Below are 22,720 nucleotides of genomic sequence, written 5' to 3' on the forward strand. Positions count from 1 at the left end.
CACGTGCCAAAACGTCGTTCCAGCTGGACTACTGCCGTGTCAAGCCCCCATACCAAGAGAAAGTGCCTCCCAACCGTGAGTGCTGCGAGAGGACAAAAAATCTCTCTCTCTCTCTGTCTCTTGGTGACTCTCTTGCTTGCTTGCTTTTCTGTTGGTCATTTATTAGAATTTTGTATTATTTAGATGTAAGGAGAAGTTGTAAGAAAATGCGTAGCCTTAAACCTCTATCCTTGTAAAATAAAGTTCCATCACCATCATCATCATCATATCTGTCTTTTTATCTGTATGTCTCTCTGTCTGTCTCTGTGTCTCCGTCCCTGTCTCTGTCTGTCTGTCTGTCTGTCTCCCCCCCCCTCTCTCTTTCTCTCTCTCTCTCTCCATCCCCACCCGTGCGTGAATCTGTGTTCGATCCCGCGTACACATCTGGGTCAAAGTGTAAATCCCAGCCTGCCTGTGTCTATCCGTTAGTCTGCCTGCCTGTCTGCTGTGTCTGTCAGTCTGTCTGGCTGCCACTTTGTCTGTCTGTCTGTCTGTGTGTCTGTCTATCTGTCTGTCTGTCTATCTGTCTGTCTGTCCCTCATCATTTTTGTCTGTTTATGTTCGATTGTTTATTGTACCATGAGCACGAACACACGTAACTGTCTGATCAGTTCAAGGAATGAATGCTGTAAATGTCGACGTTTTATGTCATCGCAAGGAAAATGCCGGTATTCCCGAAACCCCAGTGGTGTTTATCGTGTCAGGTTTCCACTCAATGAGGCAGACTGTGTTATCGGAAGTGTTAGAATAATTTCGGTGTAATAGTCCCCACGCCGTAAACCACTCACGCACACACACAAAGTATGTTGTTTTAAAGGTGCTGTTGTGTCGAACATCATTTCATTTACTCGGCGATTGAATTTCAAGCCTTTACTATTGCAAATGGAAAACAGGAATTGTAAGAGCCACTCGAATGTGACTGTACCGTGTAGACAACAGGGTTTGGGCCAGGGTCAGCATGCAATGGCTGAAGAGACTGATTCATCGTAAAATCAAGGGGTCGACCCTTTCGGAGCTGACCGATTCATCAACAATTCGATGGATCGCTTGACTAAATATAAAAAAATAGATCAGTCATTTCACATTTTGATACGTGAATGACCGATGCTTGAGCCTGTTTCAGTATGTGACAGAGTTGCTTTTGAAGCATTATGTTTCACGTACAAAATGCGAGTTTAAAAGCAAAGTATCACACACAATAATCATACAGTGTATGTCAATATAATAATAATGATAATAATAATAGATGAGCATTTATATAGCGCAACATCATAACTTTACAATTATGCTCTTTGCGCTTGACACATTTAAAATTAAAACACAGTTATACAAGCATTTACATCTACATTCATAGTCAGCAACGCTTAATTAAAAGCATACACCATCAAACATACATTACAAAAGATTCTTCCACTAACTAAGTAATAAAAACATGAATAAAATAGGTAGTGAAAACAAGGAAATACCAGCTGAATACCCTTAATCAAACAGAACATGCTATCAACAATACTGAAAACAGCCCTAGATGTTTATATACATTATCACATTATCACTAAAAACAACAAATACACTATATAAGATAAAATATACATATAAAATATAAAAGGTTAAACAAGTCGCTTTCAGTCTCCTTATATGTTTGTGTAATGACCCTGCGCTGTAAGAGCTTTTCACATTCGCGTGGGTTCTTCTTGTGGCCAATTCCTCTTTGTGTCAGGTAGATTTGGGTCATGCTGACTAATTGCTGATTTAGTTCCGGTAGCTCTGCTTGCTTGCAAGTGATCGATTTTGTGCTGTGTTTGTCTTCTTCTGGTTGTTGTTGGGCATTGTTTCTTCAACCTTCGCCGAGTTTGGACATGTCAGTAGAGGGTAGTGCTGTGTCAAATAACGGACATGGCTTATCACTTGGTTTTGTTTTCGTACCGTTCATATTCACTTATAACTGAACACTTTTTTTGTTTTTGTTTTTAAATGTATGTACACTTTTAGTTGCATTTGAACACAGAAGCGATGACAGTCTGCATACTGTTTTTGGATACCAAAAGGTTCTTGTTTTCAGTGCTCCATTGCACATGAATACATAAACGGTGGAAGTCCTAGTTCTTTTCATTGTGAAACTGCTTTTGGATACTGTACCGAAAAATGAAATTCTTCTTGTGCAATTGCGTCTGAACTCTGAGAGGGTTTCATTTTCAGTGTTCCGCTACGTAGGGATATACAACAGGAATTTCTTCTCATGTGTGTTCGCTGCTGAGCAAGTTAACAAAGAATGACGAGGTTTTGTCACAGACAAATTGTGTCTGGTGTTCCTAAGGCTGTGCATGAGCTGTGTATTGTGTACCTTTTCTTTGCAGGTGATCCGTGGGGAAACACGAACCAGGCCATTCGTCAGCTCGCACACGTAAGTTTTATCCTCTCTGTATCTCTAAAGATGACTATGTTTGCTTCTTTTTTTATATTTAGTCAAGTTTTGACTAAATATTTTAACATCGAGGGGGAATCGAAACGAGGGTCGTGGTGTATGTGCGTATGTGTGTGCGTGCGTGTGTGTGTGTGTGTGTGTAGAGCGATTCAGACTAAACTACTGGACCGATCTTTATGAAATTTGACATGAGAGTTCCTGGGTATGAAATCCCCGAACATTTTTTTCATTTTTTTGATAAATGTCTTTGATGACGTCATATCCGGCTTTTCGTGAAAGTTGAGGCGGCACTGTCACGCCCTCATTTTTCAACCAAATTGGTTCAAATTTTGGTCAAGTAATCTTCGACGAAGCCCGGGGTTCGGTATTGCATTTCAGCTTGGTGGCTTAAAAATTAATTAATGACTTTGGTCATTAAAAATCGGAAAATTGTAAAAAAAAATAAAAATTTATAAAACGATCCAAATTTACGTTTATCTTATTCTCCATCATTTGCTGATTCCAAAAACATATAAATATGTTATATTCGGATTAAAAAAAAGCTCTGAAAATTAAATATATAAAAATTATTATCAAAATTAAATTGTCCAAATCAATTTAAAAACACTTTCATCTTATTCCTTGTCGGTTCCTGATTCCAAAAACATATAGATATGATATGTTTGGATTAAAAACACGCTCAGAAAGTTAAAACAAAGAGAGGTACAGAAAAGCGTGCTATCCTTCTTAGCGCAACTACTACCCCGCTCTTCTTGTCAATTTCACTGCCTTTGCCATGAGCGGTGGACTGACGATGCTACGAGTATACGGTCTTGCTGAAAAATGGCAGCTACTTGACTAAATATTGTATTTTCGCCTTACGCGACTTGTTTTTTTTTTTCTTCCTCTTTATTTTCTTAATAAAACGACACGAAATAGCCATTCATCTGCTCGTACATGCCAGTTGAATTCTTTTGTGTAACTTCATTGACGACAAGGTTTTCTCCTTTTTATGACATATATCTATGTCGTGCCGAATTCACGTAATTGCCGATTCCGCGTAATGGGCAACAGTTTTGCCCATTTCGCGTAATCGGCAAAACGCTGCCCAATACGTGAAATCGGCAGCGTTTTGCCGAAATCGCGTAAAGGCTTCTAACATTTGCCCATTTCGTAAAAGCGACAGCCAGTCTGTTACTTTTTGTGTCACCAAAACATTGCATTAACATTGCTTTACCTCCCTACTATGTTTTGTATGGTCTATGTTGGTCTGTGTCGAGCATAACTCCGGAAATGCACGAAAACTACACTTTCTGCAATAACTTGCCATAACTAATCGATTATTGCGATATCTATCTATTGGAGTATCTAGTTGTCTAAGTGTGATGATATCCCAGGCATTTGAGAACTTTAAAACCAAAAAGTGGCTGCCGATTTCGCAAAATGGGGAAATTTTTAGAAGCCTTTACGCGATTTCCGCAAAACGCTGCCGATTTCACGTATTGGGCAGCGTTTTGCAGATTACGCGAAATGGGCAAAACTGTTGCAATCGGCAATGACGTGAATTCGGCACGACATCTATACATGCAACTGGACATAGACCTGCAAATACAGACGAACTAATATTCATATAACTTGTACATACCTTATACACATAGCTAGATATTTGTGCTCGTTGTTTTTGTGTTGTTGTTTTTGTGTGTCTCTAAGGGATGATGGTTGTGTCTTCTGTAGCTTATTTTAAAATGTCCGTATGCAAGCTAAAAGTGGTCCTTGACAGCCATCGCGCAAGCCATTTCACGCACTGTCGGTCACATATATATGTATATATGTAAGTTTGTTCCCACAGGAACTGGTCACTTTATCAGGATAGCGAGTCAGACTTAGTGTGATAATGCTACACAATTCCATTAACAGCAATAAAGAATAAGGTTTCTATGAGAACTCGCGGTTCTACATAGACACATTCCGCCATCCAGACCATTCAGACATGCATCACTGATGTTAAATCAGTCTTGGATGGTCGATAACAAACTTAAGCTGAATGATGACAAGACTGAAGTCTTACTGTGCAAAAAGAAGAACACTACCAACCTGTTTCTGTTCAATTAGGCAATACCGACATTCTTTTCTCACCATCAGCTAGAAATCTTGGATTCACCCTTTCATCTGACATGACCCTTTAGTCTGTAGAGCAGCTTATTTTGAGCTTCGTGAGATCAGCACCATTCGCCACACACTCTCCTCTCAAACAACTAACACTCTTGTCTGTGCCTTTGTTCTTTCTAAACTTGACTACTGCAACTCTCTTCTCTCTGGCTGTCCTCTGTACCTCCTGCATAAACTACAAAAAGTCAAAAACTCGGCAGCACGCCTCATTCTGAAAGCACGAAAACGAGATCACGCAACACCACTTCTTCACACACTGCACTGGTTACCTATTACCGCATTGACTACAAACTGTCCACCCTCTGCTTTAACTTCTTTTCTGGCTCGTCTCCTGCTTACTTCTCTGAACTCCTCACCGTCTATTCTCCAGCAAGACAACTCCGTGCCTCTTCTGACTGTCGCATCCTCACCATTCCACACACCAAAACCAAAACATACGGACAACGCACTTTTACTTTCTGCGCACCCACACAATGGAATTCTCTCCCCTTTCACATCCGCCACTCTCAGTCACCCCAAGCATTCAAACGAGCACTTAAAACGCACCTCTTCAAGAAATACAACCCCTGATTTTGTTTTCTCAGTCCATCAGTAGGCTACATGTAGTGTATTTGTTGTTTTAGTGATAATGTGATAATGTATATATATAAACATCTAGGGCTGTTTTCAGTATTGTTGATAACATGTTCTGTTTGATTAAGGGTATTCAGCTGGTATTTCCTTGTTTTCACTACCTATTTTATTCATGTTTTTATTACTTAGTTAGTGGAAGAATCTTTTGTAATGTATGTTTGATGGTGTATGCTTTTAATTAAGCGTTGCTGACTATGAATGTAGATGTAAATGCTTGTATAACTGTGTTTTAATTTTAAATGTGTCAAGCGCAAAGAGCATAATTGTAAAGTTATGATGTTGCGCTATATAAATGCTCATTTATTATTATTATTATTATCATTAGAATAATTATGTAGCCAGTACACTCTTTACGCATGTGTGTGTGTGTGTGTGTGTGTGTGTGTGTGTCTGTGTGTGTGTGTGTGTGTGGATGTGTGTGCGTGCGTGCGTGCATGCATGCGTGTCTGCGGGCGGGGATATAGCTCAGTTGGTAGCGCGCTGGATTTGTATTCAGTTGGCCGCTGTCAGCGCGAGTTCGATCCCAGGTTCGGCGGAAATTTATTTCACAGAGTCAACTTTGTGTGCAGACTCTCTTCGGTGTCCGAACCACCCCCCGTGTATACTACATTGGGTGTGCACGTTAAAGATCCCACGATTGACAAAAGGGTCTTTCCTGGCAAAATTGCTTAGGCACAGTTAATAATTGTCTACCATACCCGTGTGACTTGGAATAAGGCCGTGAAAGGTAAATATGCGCCGACATGGCTGCAATCTACTGGCCGTATAAAATTTCATCTCACACGGCATCACTGCAGAGCGCCTAGAACTGTACCCACGGAATATGCGCGATATAAGCTTCATTGATTGATTGTTTACAGACGAGACAGGGTCCACGGAAGACTCAACTGCCCACTGTCCCGCACACCAAGGCGGTCAGACGTGTCTCTCTGCCGCCTGAAGACGAAGAGTTCAGACGACTCAGGTTAGTGAACGTGTTTTCCTCGTTTTGTGTGTATTTGGTTTCCCGTGAGTTTCTGTAGGGTATCATCGCTACACCGAGTGATGTAACAGAATAAAAACTGTACACTTAAGAAAAAAAAAATTTAAAACAGTATTCAAGTTGAAGTAACTACACTATTTTTATGATTTTTTATTTAAACTTAATTTTAAGGACATTCTAAAATAATATGGTTGGTGATATAACATTATTCCTGGTTGCGATCAGTTTGACCTGTCCCTCCACCCCCCCCCCCCCCCCCCCCCCAATTATCAGGAGAAACACACTCAAGCACACGTATCCTCCCGTTGATAATCCATGCGCATGCACACACAACCTCTGTCGTTACGTCTTTCCGGCTACCACATGCTACACACACACATAACCACATACACACGCGTGCGCGTACACACACACACACACACAGAAACTCAGAATAACTCACAAAAAGACACACAAACACGCACACACACGCACGCACACACACACACACACACACTGACGCCCACACACGCTAACACTAACACACTCACACACACACACACACACACGACACACCATCTCTCTCTCTCTCTCTCTCTCTCTCTCCTCTCTCTCTCTCTCTCTCTCTCTCTCTCTCTCTCTCTCTCTCTCTCTCTCCCACTCCCTCTTTGTGCAAAGCTCAACGCGTTTCAGTCCATTTCGCACGCCAATGATTGCTGGTATCGGATTTCCAGCGATCACGGCTTGAAGGGTGGTTGCAGTGGCCATTTATTTTATTTTTAAACTGCGAGTGAACCCGATTGTATTTCTACCAAGTACAGGCCATTGAAACATGGTAATGGAATACCAACAACCTGAACAGTTTATCCACATTGAGTTTGAGTCTTTTGTGTCCATATATGTACAAAATTGCTTTTAGACATTTTATTTCCAAAATGGTGTAAACTCTGAAGTAAATGCTCGAAACTTGAAAAGATAAAGGAATATTGCACCAAGCAGATTGTTTTCAACTGTTTACTTATTTTCATGTGTACACATTGTGTTGTGTCTATTGCATGATAAACAACATTTTCCATCTTTGCAAGTTAGCATTGTGTCGTGTTGTTATGGTAATGTACTGCACAATAGACCACGTGACATTTGTCGTAACTGTAAATTCAACTTTGTATTATAGTTTGTTAGCAAATCGATTGCATAGTGCGACACACTTTCCGAATCTGTTATTTTTGTCTTGTGTACGTGGTTTTGAGAAAAGTTCGTCTACGTAAGTAAAAATGTCAAGTGTCAGTATTTATTGCTGTTCATTTATAATACCATGATTGCTTTGGACTGATGAAGCGTAAGCTTTCCTTCCTTGACAGTGTGCATGAAACAAAATAGTTTATAGTTTGTTGCTGTTTTTTGTATGTCTGTTATGTACATTAAATTTCAGCCTGCTTAGTCAGAGGAGTTGGTCTATATCTATCACATGTATTCTTCACAAACAGAATTCTGAGACTGACGAAGCGTGATGAAATACTGTCTGAGTGGTCAGGTATTGTTGAAAAGAGAACCCACTGATTATTTTTAACCAAACTTCTTCCCATTCAACTTCATTATTTGTTACTTTCTGGACAACCCTCTGCACAGTATGTACGCGCTCCTATTCCTTCTTCCAGTGCAAATTTCCAAACCTTTACCCTGTCTTTTGGCAAACCAATAATGCTTGAATTAGCCTTTTTTCTGAATTTCTTTTTGAGGAAGAGACAGTTTTATATGTACAACCTTTTTCTGTCACGGCAAGTTTGACTTTCTTTTTGTATCGATCTCCTTCTGCTTTGCCATTCATTTTTCAGGAACATGATGATATTGTTTGTGTGCACTTTTCAACGCTTGCCTTTTCACAATCGTTTCAGACATGTGTACAACGCTTACCCATGGAAACTTTTCTAAAGCACAGTAATTCTCTGACACCATACTGCATACTCACAATTTATTTGCTAGCTTGTTGATAGTAAAGGTGTTTTTGAACCCTGACTCAGCAGTACGATTTCCTTCAAAATCAACCTTTTATGGGTTTTTTGCTTTTTCTTTTGTTGAATAAGCTTTGGTAAGCAGTGTTTCTCTTTCTTTTATGTTACCATTAGTTATAGCAATGAGTTAGTTAGTAGTTAGTGCATGTCACGCCGAGAGTCTGTCCAAATCGAACAGTTTAAAGAGTTGTCTGTCAGTTCATTCATTTAAAGGTCCTTGTCTACATTTTTATTCCGAAATCGCCATTTGACCATTAAAATGCAGAGTCTATTATCTACAAATATCAACAATACACCCCCTTTCGATCAGGAAAGACGAAGCCAGTGTAGCCGTTTGAAAATTCATTGTAGTATTCCAGCGTAGTAGGCCTACTCATAGTAGGATATCCTTATTTGGAAAATGCCAAGCGCAAAACTCCTCTCAAATCCCGTGCATTTCGTGCGTTTAAAAAAAAAGCGTGGACAGCGCTCCAGTGTCAAACTGTTGCTGCACTTGTTTGGGCGTGGCTATAAGCATAGTGACATGAATTTGATTGGTCAGTATTTTTAGGCAAAGCACATGTTCTCAGCAAACAGAAAACAAAATACTGGAAGCGTGAGTCACGCTACCCAAAAATAAAATCTTTTTTTACATATATTTTTTTTTCTATAACTTTTTTCCCCATGGTTCATTCATCATCTGACATAACTTTTTAGTGAAATCTAACCATAAGATTATTGAAAAAAAGCAAAAATGTAGACGACCACCTTTAAGGTTATTGTATCAATCAACCAATCAATATGAGGCTTATATCGCGCGTATTCCGTGGGTACAGTTCTAAGCGCAGGGATTTATTTTTTTATTTTTAATTTTTATTTTATGCAATTTATATCGCGCACATATTCAAGGCGCAGGGATTTATGTATGAGAGACATTAAATACAGACTGCCTAGTGTCCCTGCTCTGAAATGCAATGAAACAAGCAATTGAAGTTATACCCCGATCACTTGCTGCCAAACAAGATGTTACAAAAGATAGGTGAAAGCACTGATTCCTATCATTGAATACGAAAATGTTGTTCCACATACCCAAGGAGGCAACATAACATGAATAATATCCCGAAATGGACACAAAACGTAGCTTTGGCTTTTTATTAATCTAGCCGCATAGACCCCAACAAGAACCATGTTTTCGTCATATGAATTACTGTATTACGTTATCCAACTCTGCTGAACTGCTTGTCTATTTCTGAACCAAGTATCTAACCTTTAACCTTATTCCTGTTTACACTCTTGCACTGATTGGCAATTGCTCAGCGTTTTTTCTCTCTCTATTTTACAGCCAGAGTCTGTCGCTTGTTCTAACCTCGTATTTCTCTTTCCAGTGTCATTGATATGTAGAGGTTACATGCCGAGTCTCAGTGATTATCAAAAATAATGGTCGAAGTTAGCGGATCATGAAAAATGCGAGCTTCGCTCCGTCGGGCTTCAATTAACTTTGGTCGGGCGTCATTCCACGATGACGACCTCGAAGTTTCAAATGGAAGCATGTTAATTACAATCACAGGATCTGTTTCATTAAAACGCCAACTTGATTGAATTACAATGAATGTTAACTTTGTATGTTTGTGGTTTGAAATAAAACGTTGCGTTTACTTTTAAAGACTGCAGTGAACTGAGCCGATGTCTTCTGAAGTTTGATAATGATAGGAAGAAAGAGAGAGACAGAGACAGAGAGAGACAGAGACAGAGACAGAGAGAGAGACAGAGACAGAGAGAGAGTGAGGTGAGGAGAGAGAGCATATTTGATATGTGCAAGATACCTCAGTAAGAACTGACTTTTGTTACACTTTTTGCCTTGAAACATTGGGAGAAAATGAGTTTTCGGATAGTACGGACGTGTCTCTATTCACTCAGTTCTAAAACCGATTACTAAAATTTCTGTGTTTTTATGCAGCACCATTGCACGTATCTGTATCCATTATGAGTTACGTATGCATTGTGTGTGTTTTTGAGTACTGAGAGCTATCTTCAGACAAATTCTTAAAGCAAAACCATAGCGTTCTGTGTTCTCAGCAAGGAATTGCTCTGTTTATTTTAGCCCTTCAGTACCAGGCGTACGCAGTGCGAAGGCTCAGCCATCTTTCCCTGCCCGACATTGACCCGCTCCGACGCTACTCTTCCTGTACTCTCGCCTACTCCGTCAGAAGTCCCTCAGAACACGCGGAGAAAGACGTTGTAGTAATAAGCCCCAAGAAAACTGTGACAAAAGCCAAAGCGAAAGTTGTCGTTCCTTTCACCAACGTGCCCCCTACCGGCAAGCCCAGGAGTCGCTGGCGCGGCATGGCGAGAAAACTCTTGTGGAACGCCAAGGGGGCGCAGATGCTCTTGCCGGAAGAGCTTCCGAGATCGGAGGTCAGGATCTACATCTCCTGCACGGAAGGTAAGTAAGCTGTAAAAGAGATGGGGGGAGGGGGGTACAACCCCCACCACTGGCACTATTGTTCTGTCTCCGACTCTATCTCTCTCTCTATTCTGTCTCCGACTCTACCTTAAAGACGAATATGAGGGGGGGGGGGGAGGGGGGGGGGACAGAAAACCAGCATAAAGAGCAAAAGTACAAAGCCAGTAACTTGACATATTCTAAATAGTTCAGGTTTGTCAAAAAGTAGGTTACTTATCAAAGTCTCTTTACCGATCCCGAGACATTTTTGTATTGGCAATGCTGTCCAAACGGGGAATTGAATATTCAATTTAGTATTTTGGGTACCCCAGATTTGTTTTAAACGAGCAGCATTATGTCAATATCAAACATATGTTGTGGATATCGTCCAGATTAATTGAGGTCAAGGTGTTCTTCAACAAAACTGTTCTCATACCCACAGATCTTGCAGAGGAGCGGGAGTTTCTGTCGGAGGTAGCCTATCCAGAGCTGAGGAAGTTCTGCGAGAAACAGGGCCTGAGCTGTCACGTGGTAGATTTACGTCAAGGCTCGAGCCGCCTGAAGAACGACAGAGAGACGTTTGACGTCATCCAGCGCGAGGTGGAACACTGCCAGAAACACTCCATCGGTCCCTGCTTTGTTGTAAGTGTCGTGGAGATGTGTACATCTCTTCAAAGTGTCCTTCTTCTTTTTGTCATTACCAAAAACCACTCCCTCGGTTTCTGCTTTGTTGTAAGTGTCGTGGAGATGTGTACACCTGTTTAACTTTCCTTCTCCTTTCTGTCATTTCAAATAACAGGGTAAGGATCTAAATTTGATCTAACGTCACCCATGAAAACAGCTCAAGCCGCCATTTTGGCGTGGTGCAAGCAGAGAGGTGTCCTTTTTTTCATGAGAATTGCTCGTTACGGTTCTGTTACAATCTGGTATCAGATGTCATCCTTTCTCGACACAGCAGCTAATAACTGTGCATGTGACACACATGTTAGAATAAAATGTAATGCTGTTGTATCAAGTCTGACCAAGGGCGAAATGTCGCTTGTGCGCGTGTGTGTGTCAAGAAGTTTTGATAATGACAATTTCTCACAGAGCCCGGTTGGACGAAATGCAAACAACAGCGAGCTGCCAGCCTGGTTGACGTAGGGTGAAACGCCATCTGTCCAAGGGTTTGTGTCTATAATTTTTGATAATGGCTATTTTCTACCACAGAGTCTGGCGGGACGGGAGGCGGACGACAGTGAACTGCCGGGCTGGCTGAGCAAGGATGACATGCTGGCTGTGCACGTTTGTGTGTCAACTATATCGCTTTAATTTGGCATTATTTTTCTTCAGAGCCTGATGGGACGAGAGGCGGACGACAGCGAGCTGCCGGGCTGGCTGAGCAAGGACGCCATGATGGCTGTGCGCAGTGTGCTGGTCAAGCGAGAGAAGGACAAGGCGGTGGACACCCTGGACAACCTCTACAGGCTGGACTCCAACTACCAGCCTCCTATCTACCTTCTCGAGGTTCGAGTATAAGAGAAATAGGAAGAGGTGGAGGTGGTTGGTGGTGTCTGTTTGAGAGTGTCTGTTTGTCAATCTGTCCGTCTCTGTGTCTGTCTGTTGGTCTGTCTGTCTGTATGTACTGGGCTGGGCTATGCTGTGTCGTCTGTCTGTGCCCGTGTCTGTGTCTGCGTGTGTATGCTGATTACGATGTTTATGTCAAAATCAACTTACTTTCTCATATCTAAGAATCATGATAGTTGTTCGTATTTTGGCTAAACATGGACCTGTGAGACATGGCTTACAATACTTGTATATTCCTCAAACTCATAGTATCTCTGTCCCTTGCAGGAAAACTTCTTCTTTGCGGAAACAGAAGAGACCCATATTCTGCGCAAGGTTCTGCCAGACGTCTTCGCTCAGCTGCGCCAGGAGGGAAAGTTGGAAGAAGAACCTGGATATTATTCGTGGAGCAGTAAGTAGTATAGTATTCAGTTAAACATATCAACTCTTACGCTGTCGTAATATTGAAGAGTTGCATGCTCATGCACTGTCCACGTGCAACCGAACGCTGGTTTGTGTGACCTTATTCAACTATGGAAGTGTTGCGAGTGCGGTTGCTCTTTCCTTTTGCCACTTGCCGAAACTCTGTTGCTTGTTGAATAATCTTGACATACACTAGACGTGTAAATCTTTCTATTCCAAACGTTCCACTTGTCTAAATTGCCTTTTCAGGCACAGTCAAAGAAATCCAGGCTGGCCTGCTGTCATGCCTAGAGCCGAAGCGTCAGACTGTCTGCCTCATGGCTCGAGCCGGTGACAGCAAGCCAAACACACCCATGACGAAAACCAGAGGCAAGGCAAGAACCAAAAACGCAAACGCCGACACCACCGCGAACAATAACACCAGCAGCGACAACAACAACATGCGCGCTTCCTCCGCTGCGTCGGCCAGCTCTCGCGCCAGCAGCGTTCCTAGCGAGTACACGACCGTCACGGGCGACGACAGCGCTGACAGGCTGCGGGCGGAGATCGTGGACTGCTACAACCGCATGGGCAACAGGAACAACCTGATCCTTTTCAACGCAGGCCGGAAGACCCTCTCCTACCTGCGTGAGGTCTGCTCGCTCTTCCTCTCCGCCGTCACCAGGCTGATTGAGCGTCAGATGACGCACCACGAGTTTGACATCAGCCACCATCTGTCTCACGGGGCGGACGTGGTTCAGCACGTGGCTGTGGCCAGGCAGATGTGTGCCAACTTCATGGGTGGGGCGGACGAGGTGAGCAGTATCCCGGAGTACCTGAGAGACGTGGGACACGTGAAGCCGATGGTGGTTGTTGGCCCCGAGGGAGCAGGGAAGACGGCGCTCACCAGCCTCATAGCCACCGCCCTGCACCGTGCGGACCCGCTGAGGAAGATCGTGTTCAGGATCGTCGGCCTGACGCTCAACTCCTCGTCCCTGCTCCACCTTGTCACCAGCCTGTATCACCAGGTGTGCTTTCTGTACGACGAGGACGCCTTCCTCCCAGTGGACATTACACTAAAGGGAACGCTGCAGGCTTTCAGGGGCTTGCTTCACGACATCCGAGACAAGACGCTGCACAAGGGGCCGCTCACTATCGTTCTTGATGGAGTGGACAAGGTTCACGATATGGTTCCCAAGCATCTCAGCTACCTCATGGGGTCTCTCCCACAAGGGATAACGTTGTTGATGTCCATGCAAAACTCTGGGCCGCTGTATGAAACAGCCAAGGCGATGGAAGGGACAGAATTCGTTCATTGTCCGACCTTTAGCAGAGAACAAACCAAAACCTACATCCAAGACTATTTTTCCAAGCATAACAGAGTCGTCACCAACGATCAGTTCCGTGCCATACTCAAAGAACTGTCAGGACATACGGTGCCGCTTGTTGCTCAGATCTCAGCCACTGTGGCGTGTCGTTGGCCTTCCCACACGTTCAACGATGATCTCGATATCTCCAAAGACCTAGAGAGTGCTTTCCACAGACTGGTTGAGTCGTGTGAAGTTCAGCTAGGCCACAGTTTCACCAAGTACGTCATGTCGCTTCTCGTCGCCTCAAGGTTTGGTCTGGCGGACTTTGAAATCCTGCACATCCTTGCTGCCGACTCCGATCTCCTGGACGAGATCAAAGAGGAGGCGGAGGATCTGAGCGTGTTGGAAGGATTCCCTTACCAAACCCAGCTGAGCCGTCTGCTGGCTCGCATCGAACCTTTTCTTCACGAGGTGAAGACGGAAGGAGAGACTATCCTGAAACTGTCTCACGAAACGCTGAAGAGTGTCTTGCGGGTGAGGTTCCTGTCCGACGTCTTCAAGCACCGCATCCACTCCAGGCTGGCCACGTTCTTCCAGTTCACCAGGCGCGGAAACCTGCTCAGTTCCCGGGACATCGTGGAGGGCCGGCACAAGAACCTGTCCCACTACCTGTGGAGAACCCTCCGCTCCGTCCCCTACCACCTCTGCCACTCGCACGCGGACCCCGAAGAAGTGTGGAAGAAGCTCAAGTCGGACGTCTTCATGAAGTTCCCCTGGATCATCAACGAGATCTACGCAGGGTTCTTCAACGATTTCATCGACGACGTCAACTACGCCTTGGAGACCCTGGGTCTTGACTCTGAGGTGATGTTCCTGAGGCAGTTCCTGATCGGAGTCCGACAGACGGTGATCTTCAACCCCGTGTCCCTGGCCTCTCTGCTGGCCGGACAGAACATGGCGGAGATGGGCGAGGTGCAGAAGTCCGTGCAGGAGGCCCAGGTGTGGCTGAAGCAGGTCCACCTGCAGGTGCTCGTCCCTACCGCCTACACCACGCCGAAGGTGAGGCATTGATGTGTTGGATGTTGTCACGACGAAATGGATCAGTTAGAGAAGTAGCTGGTTACATTGAATTGCTTTACCAGGGAGGTAGAAAAAAAGTTGTTTAATTAAATGTTTAAGTACATCGATCTAATGGTCCTTTTGTGGACAGACAAACAAGTAAAGACAATGAGAAAAATGGATCAGTTAAACAATTACATGTAGATGGTTACATTGACTTGCTTTCCTAGGGCGGTAGAACACAACATAAAACAAGAAGGGCAAAGCCCATACGACTCACATGCTTGACCTTCTGCTTTACACATTTTTCCTACCAAAATACATGTGACCTTGACCCAAGGTCAAGGTCATCCAAGGTCATGCAACACAAAGCTGTTAATTCAATACATAGGAAGTACAATGGTGCTTATTGGCTCTTTCTACCATGAGATATGGTCACTTTTAGTGGTTCACTACCTTATTTTGGTCACATTTCATAAGGGTCAAAGTGACCTTCACCTTGATCATATGTGACCAAATGTGTCTCATGATGAAAGCATAACATGTGCCCCACATAATTTTTAAGTTTGAAACAGTTATCTTCCATAGTTCAGGGTCAAGGTCACTTCAAAATATGTATACAATCCAACTTTGAAGAGCTCCTGTGACCTTGACCTTGAAGCAAGGTAAACCAAACTGGTATCAAAAGATGGGGCTTACTTTGCCCTATATATCATATATAGGTGAGGTATTCAATCTCAAAAACTTCAGAGAAAATGGGAAAAATGTGAAAAATAGCTGTTTTTTAGACAACATTTATGGCCCCTGCGACCTTGACCTTGAAGCAAGGTCAAGATGCAATGTATGTTTTTTGGGGCCTTGTCATCATACACCATCTTGCTAAATTTGGTACTGATAGACTGAATAGTGTCCAAGAAATATTCAACGTTAAAGTTTTCCGGACGGACGGACGGACGGACGACTCGGGTGAGTACATAGACTCACTTTTGCTTCGCATGTGAGTCAAAAACACAAGAAATCTTAGATAATGAAACGTTTAAGTTTTGATAAAACATTCACAAGTACATCGGCCTTGTGGTCTTCATAGAGGGCAGCCAAACAAATACAGGCAATGAGAGAAAAAATATAGAAGACCTGGCTGCTTGTGCGTTAGATGTCCGGCAAGATGGTCAGTCGCACATCATGGCGGCAGAGGGAGGGGGTACGGTAGTTGGTTGGAGGAGGGGATGGGGGGGGGGGGGGGGTAGAGAGCCACACAGACAGACGGACACGTATACACAAAAAATGAAATAGGGAATAGTATTTCACGAGTCTTTTTTTGAGAGAAGGAGGCAATTGGACAAATTGTCCAGTAAATAGCATTACATGTAGACGGGCAGGCAAGACAGACAGAGATAACAAGTACTCTAAGCGAGGGAAACATTATTACAAGAGGATCCCTGATACATAACGAAACAGACCTGTCAAAGCAGGATCATTTAGAAACCTTTCTGTCTGGCACAGGTGGAATTACACTATTTACCATTTAGTTCAGTTACTTTTTTTGAATATCACAAAATGGCACATTCTCTTAAACTGATGAACTGACCATAATCCAATCTCAAATTAACTGACCAATGCAAACTGCAAATCTCATTTACAGACAAGCCAGCTGCAGCTGAACGCATCCCTAGCCACATCAGTGAACGCCCTGGTGACGGACAGTCTCGGGGAACGGGTGATCTTGCAGCACGAGAACCACCTGACCACCCTGGAGCACGCCACAGGCGAAAACACGACTCTCGTGACACTCACCAACACCATCGTCAGCGCCCACGTGTGGGGCGACGCCATGCTGACCGTGGTTACAAAGTCCCCTCAGCGGGCCAAGCTGGCCCTGGAGACCTACGCTGTGGACAAAGGGCGACACATCAAGACCACAGCCCTGAAGGAGTCTCCCGTCACCTGGCTGCACGTCAGAGACGACGGGGTGGCCTTCTACGCGTCAAAGCTGGAGGTGAAAAAGGTGCTGTTGGAGAAAGGCCAGGTGATCGAGCTGTACAAGACCAACGAGGAGATCGTCGACGCCTGCATGTCGGACAAGAACAAGTTCAAGGTGGTGTCTCTGCATTCCGTCCCTAAGGCCTTGCTGCACCTCTTCGACTCGAGGGTACCCAGCGCAGTAGGGACCATCTACCTCAACAAGGACATCTCGCGGCGGTGCAAGCCTCTGCTGATAACCAAAGACTGCATCTACGCGGCGGTGGTGTGTGACCGCGAGCTGGCCGTGGTGGATCTGAGCGTGGAACAGCTGATGTACGTCCTCGACTTCAACAACGTGCCTGTCTCGCTAACGGCGTTCTCCAGAAGCCAGGAGCATATCTTCGTCGCCCTCCCGACAGGCGTCATCCGATGCTTCAAGCTGCTCACAGGGGCCGAGGTGATGCAGGCCAACATCCACAGCAAGCAGAAGGTCAAGAGACGCGCGCCTTCTTCATCGCCGCAAGGCCGAAGGTCAGGCTCGCCTGGAGGCCGAAACAGGACCCCGGGAACACCCTCACCGATCAGGCTTCACCGCATGAGGACGGAGCGTCAGGACAAGGATGAGGAGCTTGTGACGACGGTCATCACCTCGGAGGACGACCACTTCCTCCTGGCGGGCACCACGCGCGGCAAGATCCACGTGCTTCACGTGCCCACGGGGCTGGGTGTGTGCGTCGTCAACTGCGGGCCAAGCGGGGTGAAGGCCATGGCCTACTTCAGCAACGTGTCGTGGTTCCAGAGCGTGGTGACGGTGGACGTGGCGGGGCTGGTCAAGTTGTGGAACCTCCGGCCCTTGCTGACCAGGGCCAGGACGCTCATCATGAACATCATCGCTGATGAGGTATGATGACCGTTAAGGATAAAAGTCGCTTGTTCATTTCAATGCTTGTCATGTTATTCTCTCAGGTGCCAGGAGAAAGGTTCGGTATAACTCTCGCTTACTCCATTACACATGTCGTATGAATTAAGAGCGCTTAATTACTTCTCTTTGTTTATCAGCTCATGTTGACAGTTGGCTTTGCTGCCTTTCCGTTTCATTTCGACAAATGTAACGGGTGAGCGTGTAGACCTAAGAGTTCCTTTGCCTTCTACGTAGTGTTTCACCGGTGACTTTAATAGGTTCAGAGGTCTGTGATGACTTTAAGAATCCTGTGTTAGCTGAAGGCCTTTTGTAAGGTGTTTTTCGACGTTCTAAAGTTTCAAATGCTAGAGAGAAAAAAACACCAATGACTTAAATGAGGAGCACTTGATATGGTTTACCTTAAACAATTTTTTTTAAACGTCAACACGCTCAGTAAATGAATCAGTGGACAAAAATGTGTTGGTATACAGCTGTCGGACGTCTTGTGTCGTCAATCACCATTACAACTGTGACAGGGGAGGCTACCGCTCCTTTCACAGCAGACTCTGCACCCGAGTTGTTGGCCTTTAAGTCAACACCGGTGGATTGTGGAATTCTGTTTGTGATGGGGTCTGGTGGTTTCCGATTGTCTGTATGTTCATGGAAACCTTCGGGTTTGCATAACAGTTTTTATAGGGCTAAGAAATTAGCCCTAACATTTTCAATCCTGTTTGATTGCACTTCGCCTCCTGAGGTGATCGTAGTGTTACGGCACTCGGTTACACAACAAGAGGCGAAGCCTTCAAGGCTCCCGTAAGAAATCAACAAACAGTAACACAAATTCACTCACTCCGTCACACATACACACACACACGCACACACACACAGTTAAAACTAACGCATCATATCAACTTCATGTATAATTTTCAAAAGAAGGCAAACAGATAAAATGACTGTGTATTTGTTGTTGGTGCAGTTGTCCTTGAAGGAGATCTTGTGCAATCCTCACACACACACACACACACACACACACACACACACACACACGCACGCGCACACACACACACACACACACACACACACACACACACACACACACACACACACACACACATACATACCGTGACAAAACCGCACAAGCACGCACGTACACACAGACACACATTTAAACTGCATCAGCATAATTGTTGCTTGTCCGTCGTAAATCAGCAGTAGATCTGAGGGTACTGTGTTCATTTGCAAATCTACCATCAGCTTATCTGTCTTTTGCACTGCAGACACTAAGCAATAGGTACCTGGCATGTGGCCACTTTTTCCACTGCTGTCCTCAGTCCTATACTTTTCATCAAGATTTGTCACCATGCCAAGTGGATCTAAAGTCGGAAGTCTTCATGTGCCTGAGGCATATTTGACATAGCGTCGATCTTGTTGTAGGTTAACCTCCTTTCTGAAACAAATGGCAAAATGCGATTAGTTATGATGACTACAACCTACACAAATATAAACAGTGTTTTGAAACAGAATAGTCAGGTTATACAAGCCACTTTACCTATGCAGCATGGTAACCCTACAATAATTATGCGAAACATGTCAACTGACTGCAGCAGCCTGGTTCTTAAAATAATTCTGACGGTCAACACAGCCAATATACGACTGCCAGATTGACACTGCGCTTTCGACAGCTCTTCCTCGCGTGGACATTGGAAAAACGCTGTGCAGATCAAATTGTAGGAAATCTCCCCTTGGTATCTTCTTTATTTACTTTTCTGGGGCTTAGAAACCGAACAACATGAAATCGTCTTCCCCGAATCGGCGAATGCAGAGGTGAGAACTGGAGAAGTGAATCTATGTATACCACAATCCTTCGTGCGACCTCTGACCTGGTCTTGACACCTGACCTGGTCTACATACCACACACGACACAAACCAGTCAACTGCTTGTACCCCTTCAAAACCCCACACCACCCGTTTTCTTTGGATACACTCTTTTACTACACACATGCCGACACAATGTTGATCATTGCTTCAATATTTTGAAGATGGTGCTTGAAAAATAACCAGGTGAAATGAGTATTTCGGTGTTTAGTCAAATGTTAAAGTTTCTACCACAGACATACATACGCACGCACGCACGCACGCACGCACGCACGCACGCACGCACAGACAGACAAAGTTTAGCATCGCATAGGCTACACTTACGTGAGCCAAAAAGTAAAAAAATCTTCGACTTTGACTGTCTTTCTTGAATGTCGTAATAAATATACGATATGTTTTTTTACGATTAGAAACGACAGTAAAGGGCCCTTTGGGAACGTCTTGCATGTCACACACGTCCAAATAAATTACACGTTTTGTCGATTAAAAACAGTTTACCTGAAGGAATATATCAAATTCAGTATTAGTGATAACAACGGACATTCTCGTACAGTCAGTTAGCCTGGCTGTTGTCTTTTGGACGTGGATGTTTTCTTTGCCAAGGTCACCGCAAATAAACTTTATATAATGCATTCTGTACTTTTTATATTTTTTTAAGGAAAGGAGGTTGTTTTTAGACTAGATGGTAGGCTATGTCAGTACATAAATTGTCTGCACAATATGCACAAAATAAACATACTGTTTGTTGAAGAGGATCCACTCTGGGAAAATCGATCATGATTTTTACACATCGCCCTGAGTAAACTTTGGATAACGCTGCAACATGTTTATTATATCCGGCGAGAAATATTTTTACAACTGGCGTAGGATTTATCTAGATTATAGTGTAGTGTCAAGGTTGGGATGTACATGTTTACAGACAAGAGTATTACCGATCTACATAAGTTGGTTATCCTGAACCTTTTGGTGTCGAATACAAGTGTGGCTTTATAACAGCCAGCCATCGAATCAGTCGTCTGATGAACCAATTAACACATCGATGAGTCAATTTGTCAACAAAACCATTCTTTCTACAACAGAGAAAATGATGCGCAAACTTTGAATAATCACACATGACTAATGAGCATCCTTCCACTTTGAATAATCACACATGACTAATGAGCATCCTTCCACTTTGAATAATCACACATGACTAATGAGCATCCTTCCACTTTGAATAATCACACATGACTAATGAGCATCCTTCCACTTTGAATAATCACACATGTCTAATGAGCATCCTTCCCCTTTGAATAATCACACATGTCTAATGAGCATCCTTCCCCTTTGAATAATCACACATGTCTAATGAGCATCCTTTCACTTTGAATAATCACACATGACTAATGAGCATCCTTCCACTTTGAATAATCACACATGACTAATGAGCATCCTTCCACTTTGAATAATCACACATGTCTAATGAGCATCCTTCCCCTTTGAATAATCACACATGTCTAATGAGCATCCTTCCCCTTTGAATAATCACACATGTCTAATGAGCATCCTTCCCCTTTGAATAATCACACATGACTAATGAGCATCCTTCCACTTTGAATAATCACACATGACTACTGAGCATCCTTCCACTTTGAATAATCACACATGTCTAATGAGCATCCTTTCACTTTGAATAATCACACATGACTAATGAGCATCCTTCCACTTTGAATAATCACACATGACTAATGAGCATCCTTCCACTTTGAATAATCACACATGACTAATGAGCATCCTTCCCCTTTGAATAATCACACATGACTAATGAGCATCCTTCCCCTTTGAATAATCACACATGACTAATGAGCATCCTTCCACTTTGAATAATCACACATGACTAATGAGCATCCTTCCACTTTGAATAATGACACATGACTAATGAGCATCCTTCCACTTTGAATAATGACACATGACTAATGAGCATCCTTCCACTTTGAATAATCACACATGACTAATGAGCATCCTTCCCCTTTGAATAATCACACATGACTAATGAGCATCCTTCCACTTTGAATAATCACACATGACTAATGAGCATCCTTCCACTTTGAATAATCACACATGACTAATGAGCATCCTTCCCCTTTGAATAATCACACATGACTAATGAGCATCCTTCCACTTTGAATAATCACACATGACTAATGAGCATCCTTCCACTTTGAATAATCACACATGTCTAATGAGCATCCTTCCCCTTTGAATAATCACACATGACTAATGAGCATCCTTCCCCTTTGAATAATCACACATGACTAATGAGCATCCTTCCCCTTTGAATAATCACACATGTCTAATGAGCATCCTTCCCCTTTGAATAATCACACATGTCTAAAGAGCATCCTTCCCCTTTGAATAATCACACATGACTAATGAGCATCCTTCCACTTTGAATAATCACACATGACTACTGAGCATCCTTCCACTTTGAATAATCACACATGTCTAATGAGCATCCTTTCACTTTGAATAATCACACATGACTAATGAGCATCCTTCCACTTTGAATAATCACACATGACTAATGAGCATCCTTCCACTTTGAATAATCACACATGACTAATGAGTATCCTTCTACTTTGAATAATCACACATGTCTAATGAGCATCCTTCCCCTTTGAATAATCACACATGACTAATGAGCATCCTTCCCCTTTGAATAATCACACATGACTAATGAGCATCCTTCCCCTTTGAATAATCACACATGTCTAATGAGCATCCTTCCCCTTTGAATAATCACACATGTCTAATGAGCATCCTTCTCCTTTGAATAATCACACATGTCTAATGAGCATCCTTCCCCTTTGAATAATCACACATGACTAATGAGCATCCTTCCACTTTGAATAATCACACATGACTAATGAGCATCCTTCCACTTTGAATAATCACACATGACTAATGAGCATCCTTCCACTTTGAATAATGACACATGACTAATGAGCATCCTTCCACTTTGAATAATGACACATGACTAATGAGCATCC

At 43.4% G+C, this 22,720-nt stretch overlaps 1 protein-coding gene across 2 annotated transcripts in view; it reads left to right on the forward strand.

Moving 5' to 3' along the window:
* Positions 1-22,720, forward strand: part of LOC138960324 (uncharacterized) — a 38,132-nt gene that overhangs the window by 6,975 nt on the left and 8,437 nt on the right. For both annotated transcript variants that reach the window (XM_070332184.1, XM_070332183.1), the window contains 10 exons: positions 1-75; positions 2,394-2,440; positions 6,103-6,206; positions 7,691-7,737; positions 10,296-10,637; positions 11,080-11,279; positions 11,970-12,143; positions 12,471-12,594; positions 12,855-14,953; positions 16,596-17,816. The exon at positions 1-75 is cut by the window's left edge and continues 37 nt beyond it. In XM_070332184.1, coding sequence (XP_070188285.1) covers positions 1-75; positions 2,394-2,440; positions 6,103-6,206; positions 7,691-7,737; positions 10,296-10,637; positions 11,080-11,279; positions 11,970-12,143; positions 12,471-12,594; positions 12,855-14,953; positions 16,596-17,816 — 4,433 coding nt within the window. The remainder of the gene's footprint in view (positions 76-2,393; positions 2,441-6,102; positions 6,207-7,690; positions 7,738-10,295; positions 10,638-11,079; positions 11,280-11,969; positions 12,144-12,470; positions 12,595-12,854; positions 14,954-16,595; positions 17,817-22,720) is intronic.

The sequence above is a fragment of the Littorina saxatilis genome, linkage group LG2, assembly GCF_037325665.1.
Source record: "Littorina saxatilis isolate snail1 linkage group LG2, US_GU_Lsax_2.0, whole genome shotgun sequence".
NCBI classification, from domain to species: Eukaryota; Metazoa; Mollusca; class Gastropoda; order Littorinimorpha; family Littorinidae; genus Littorina; species Littorina saxatilis.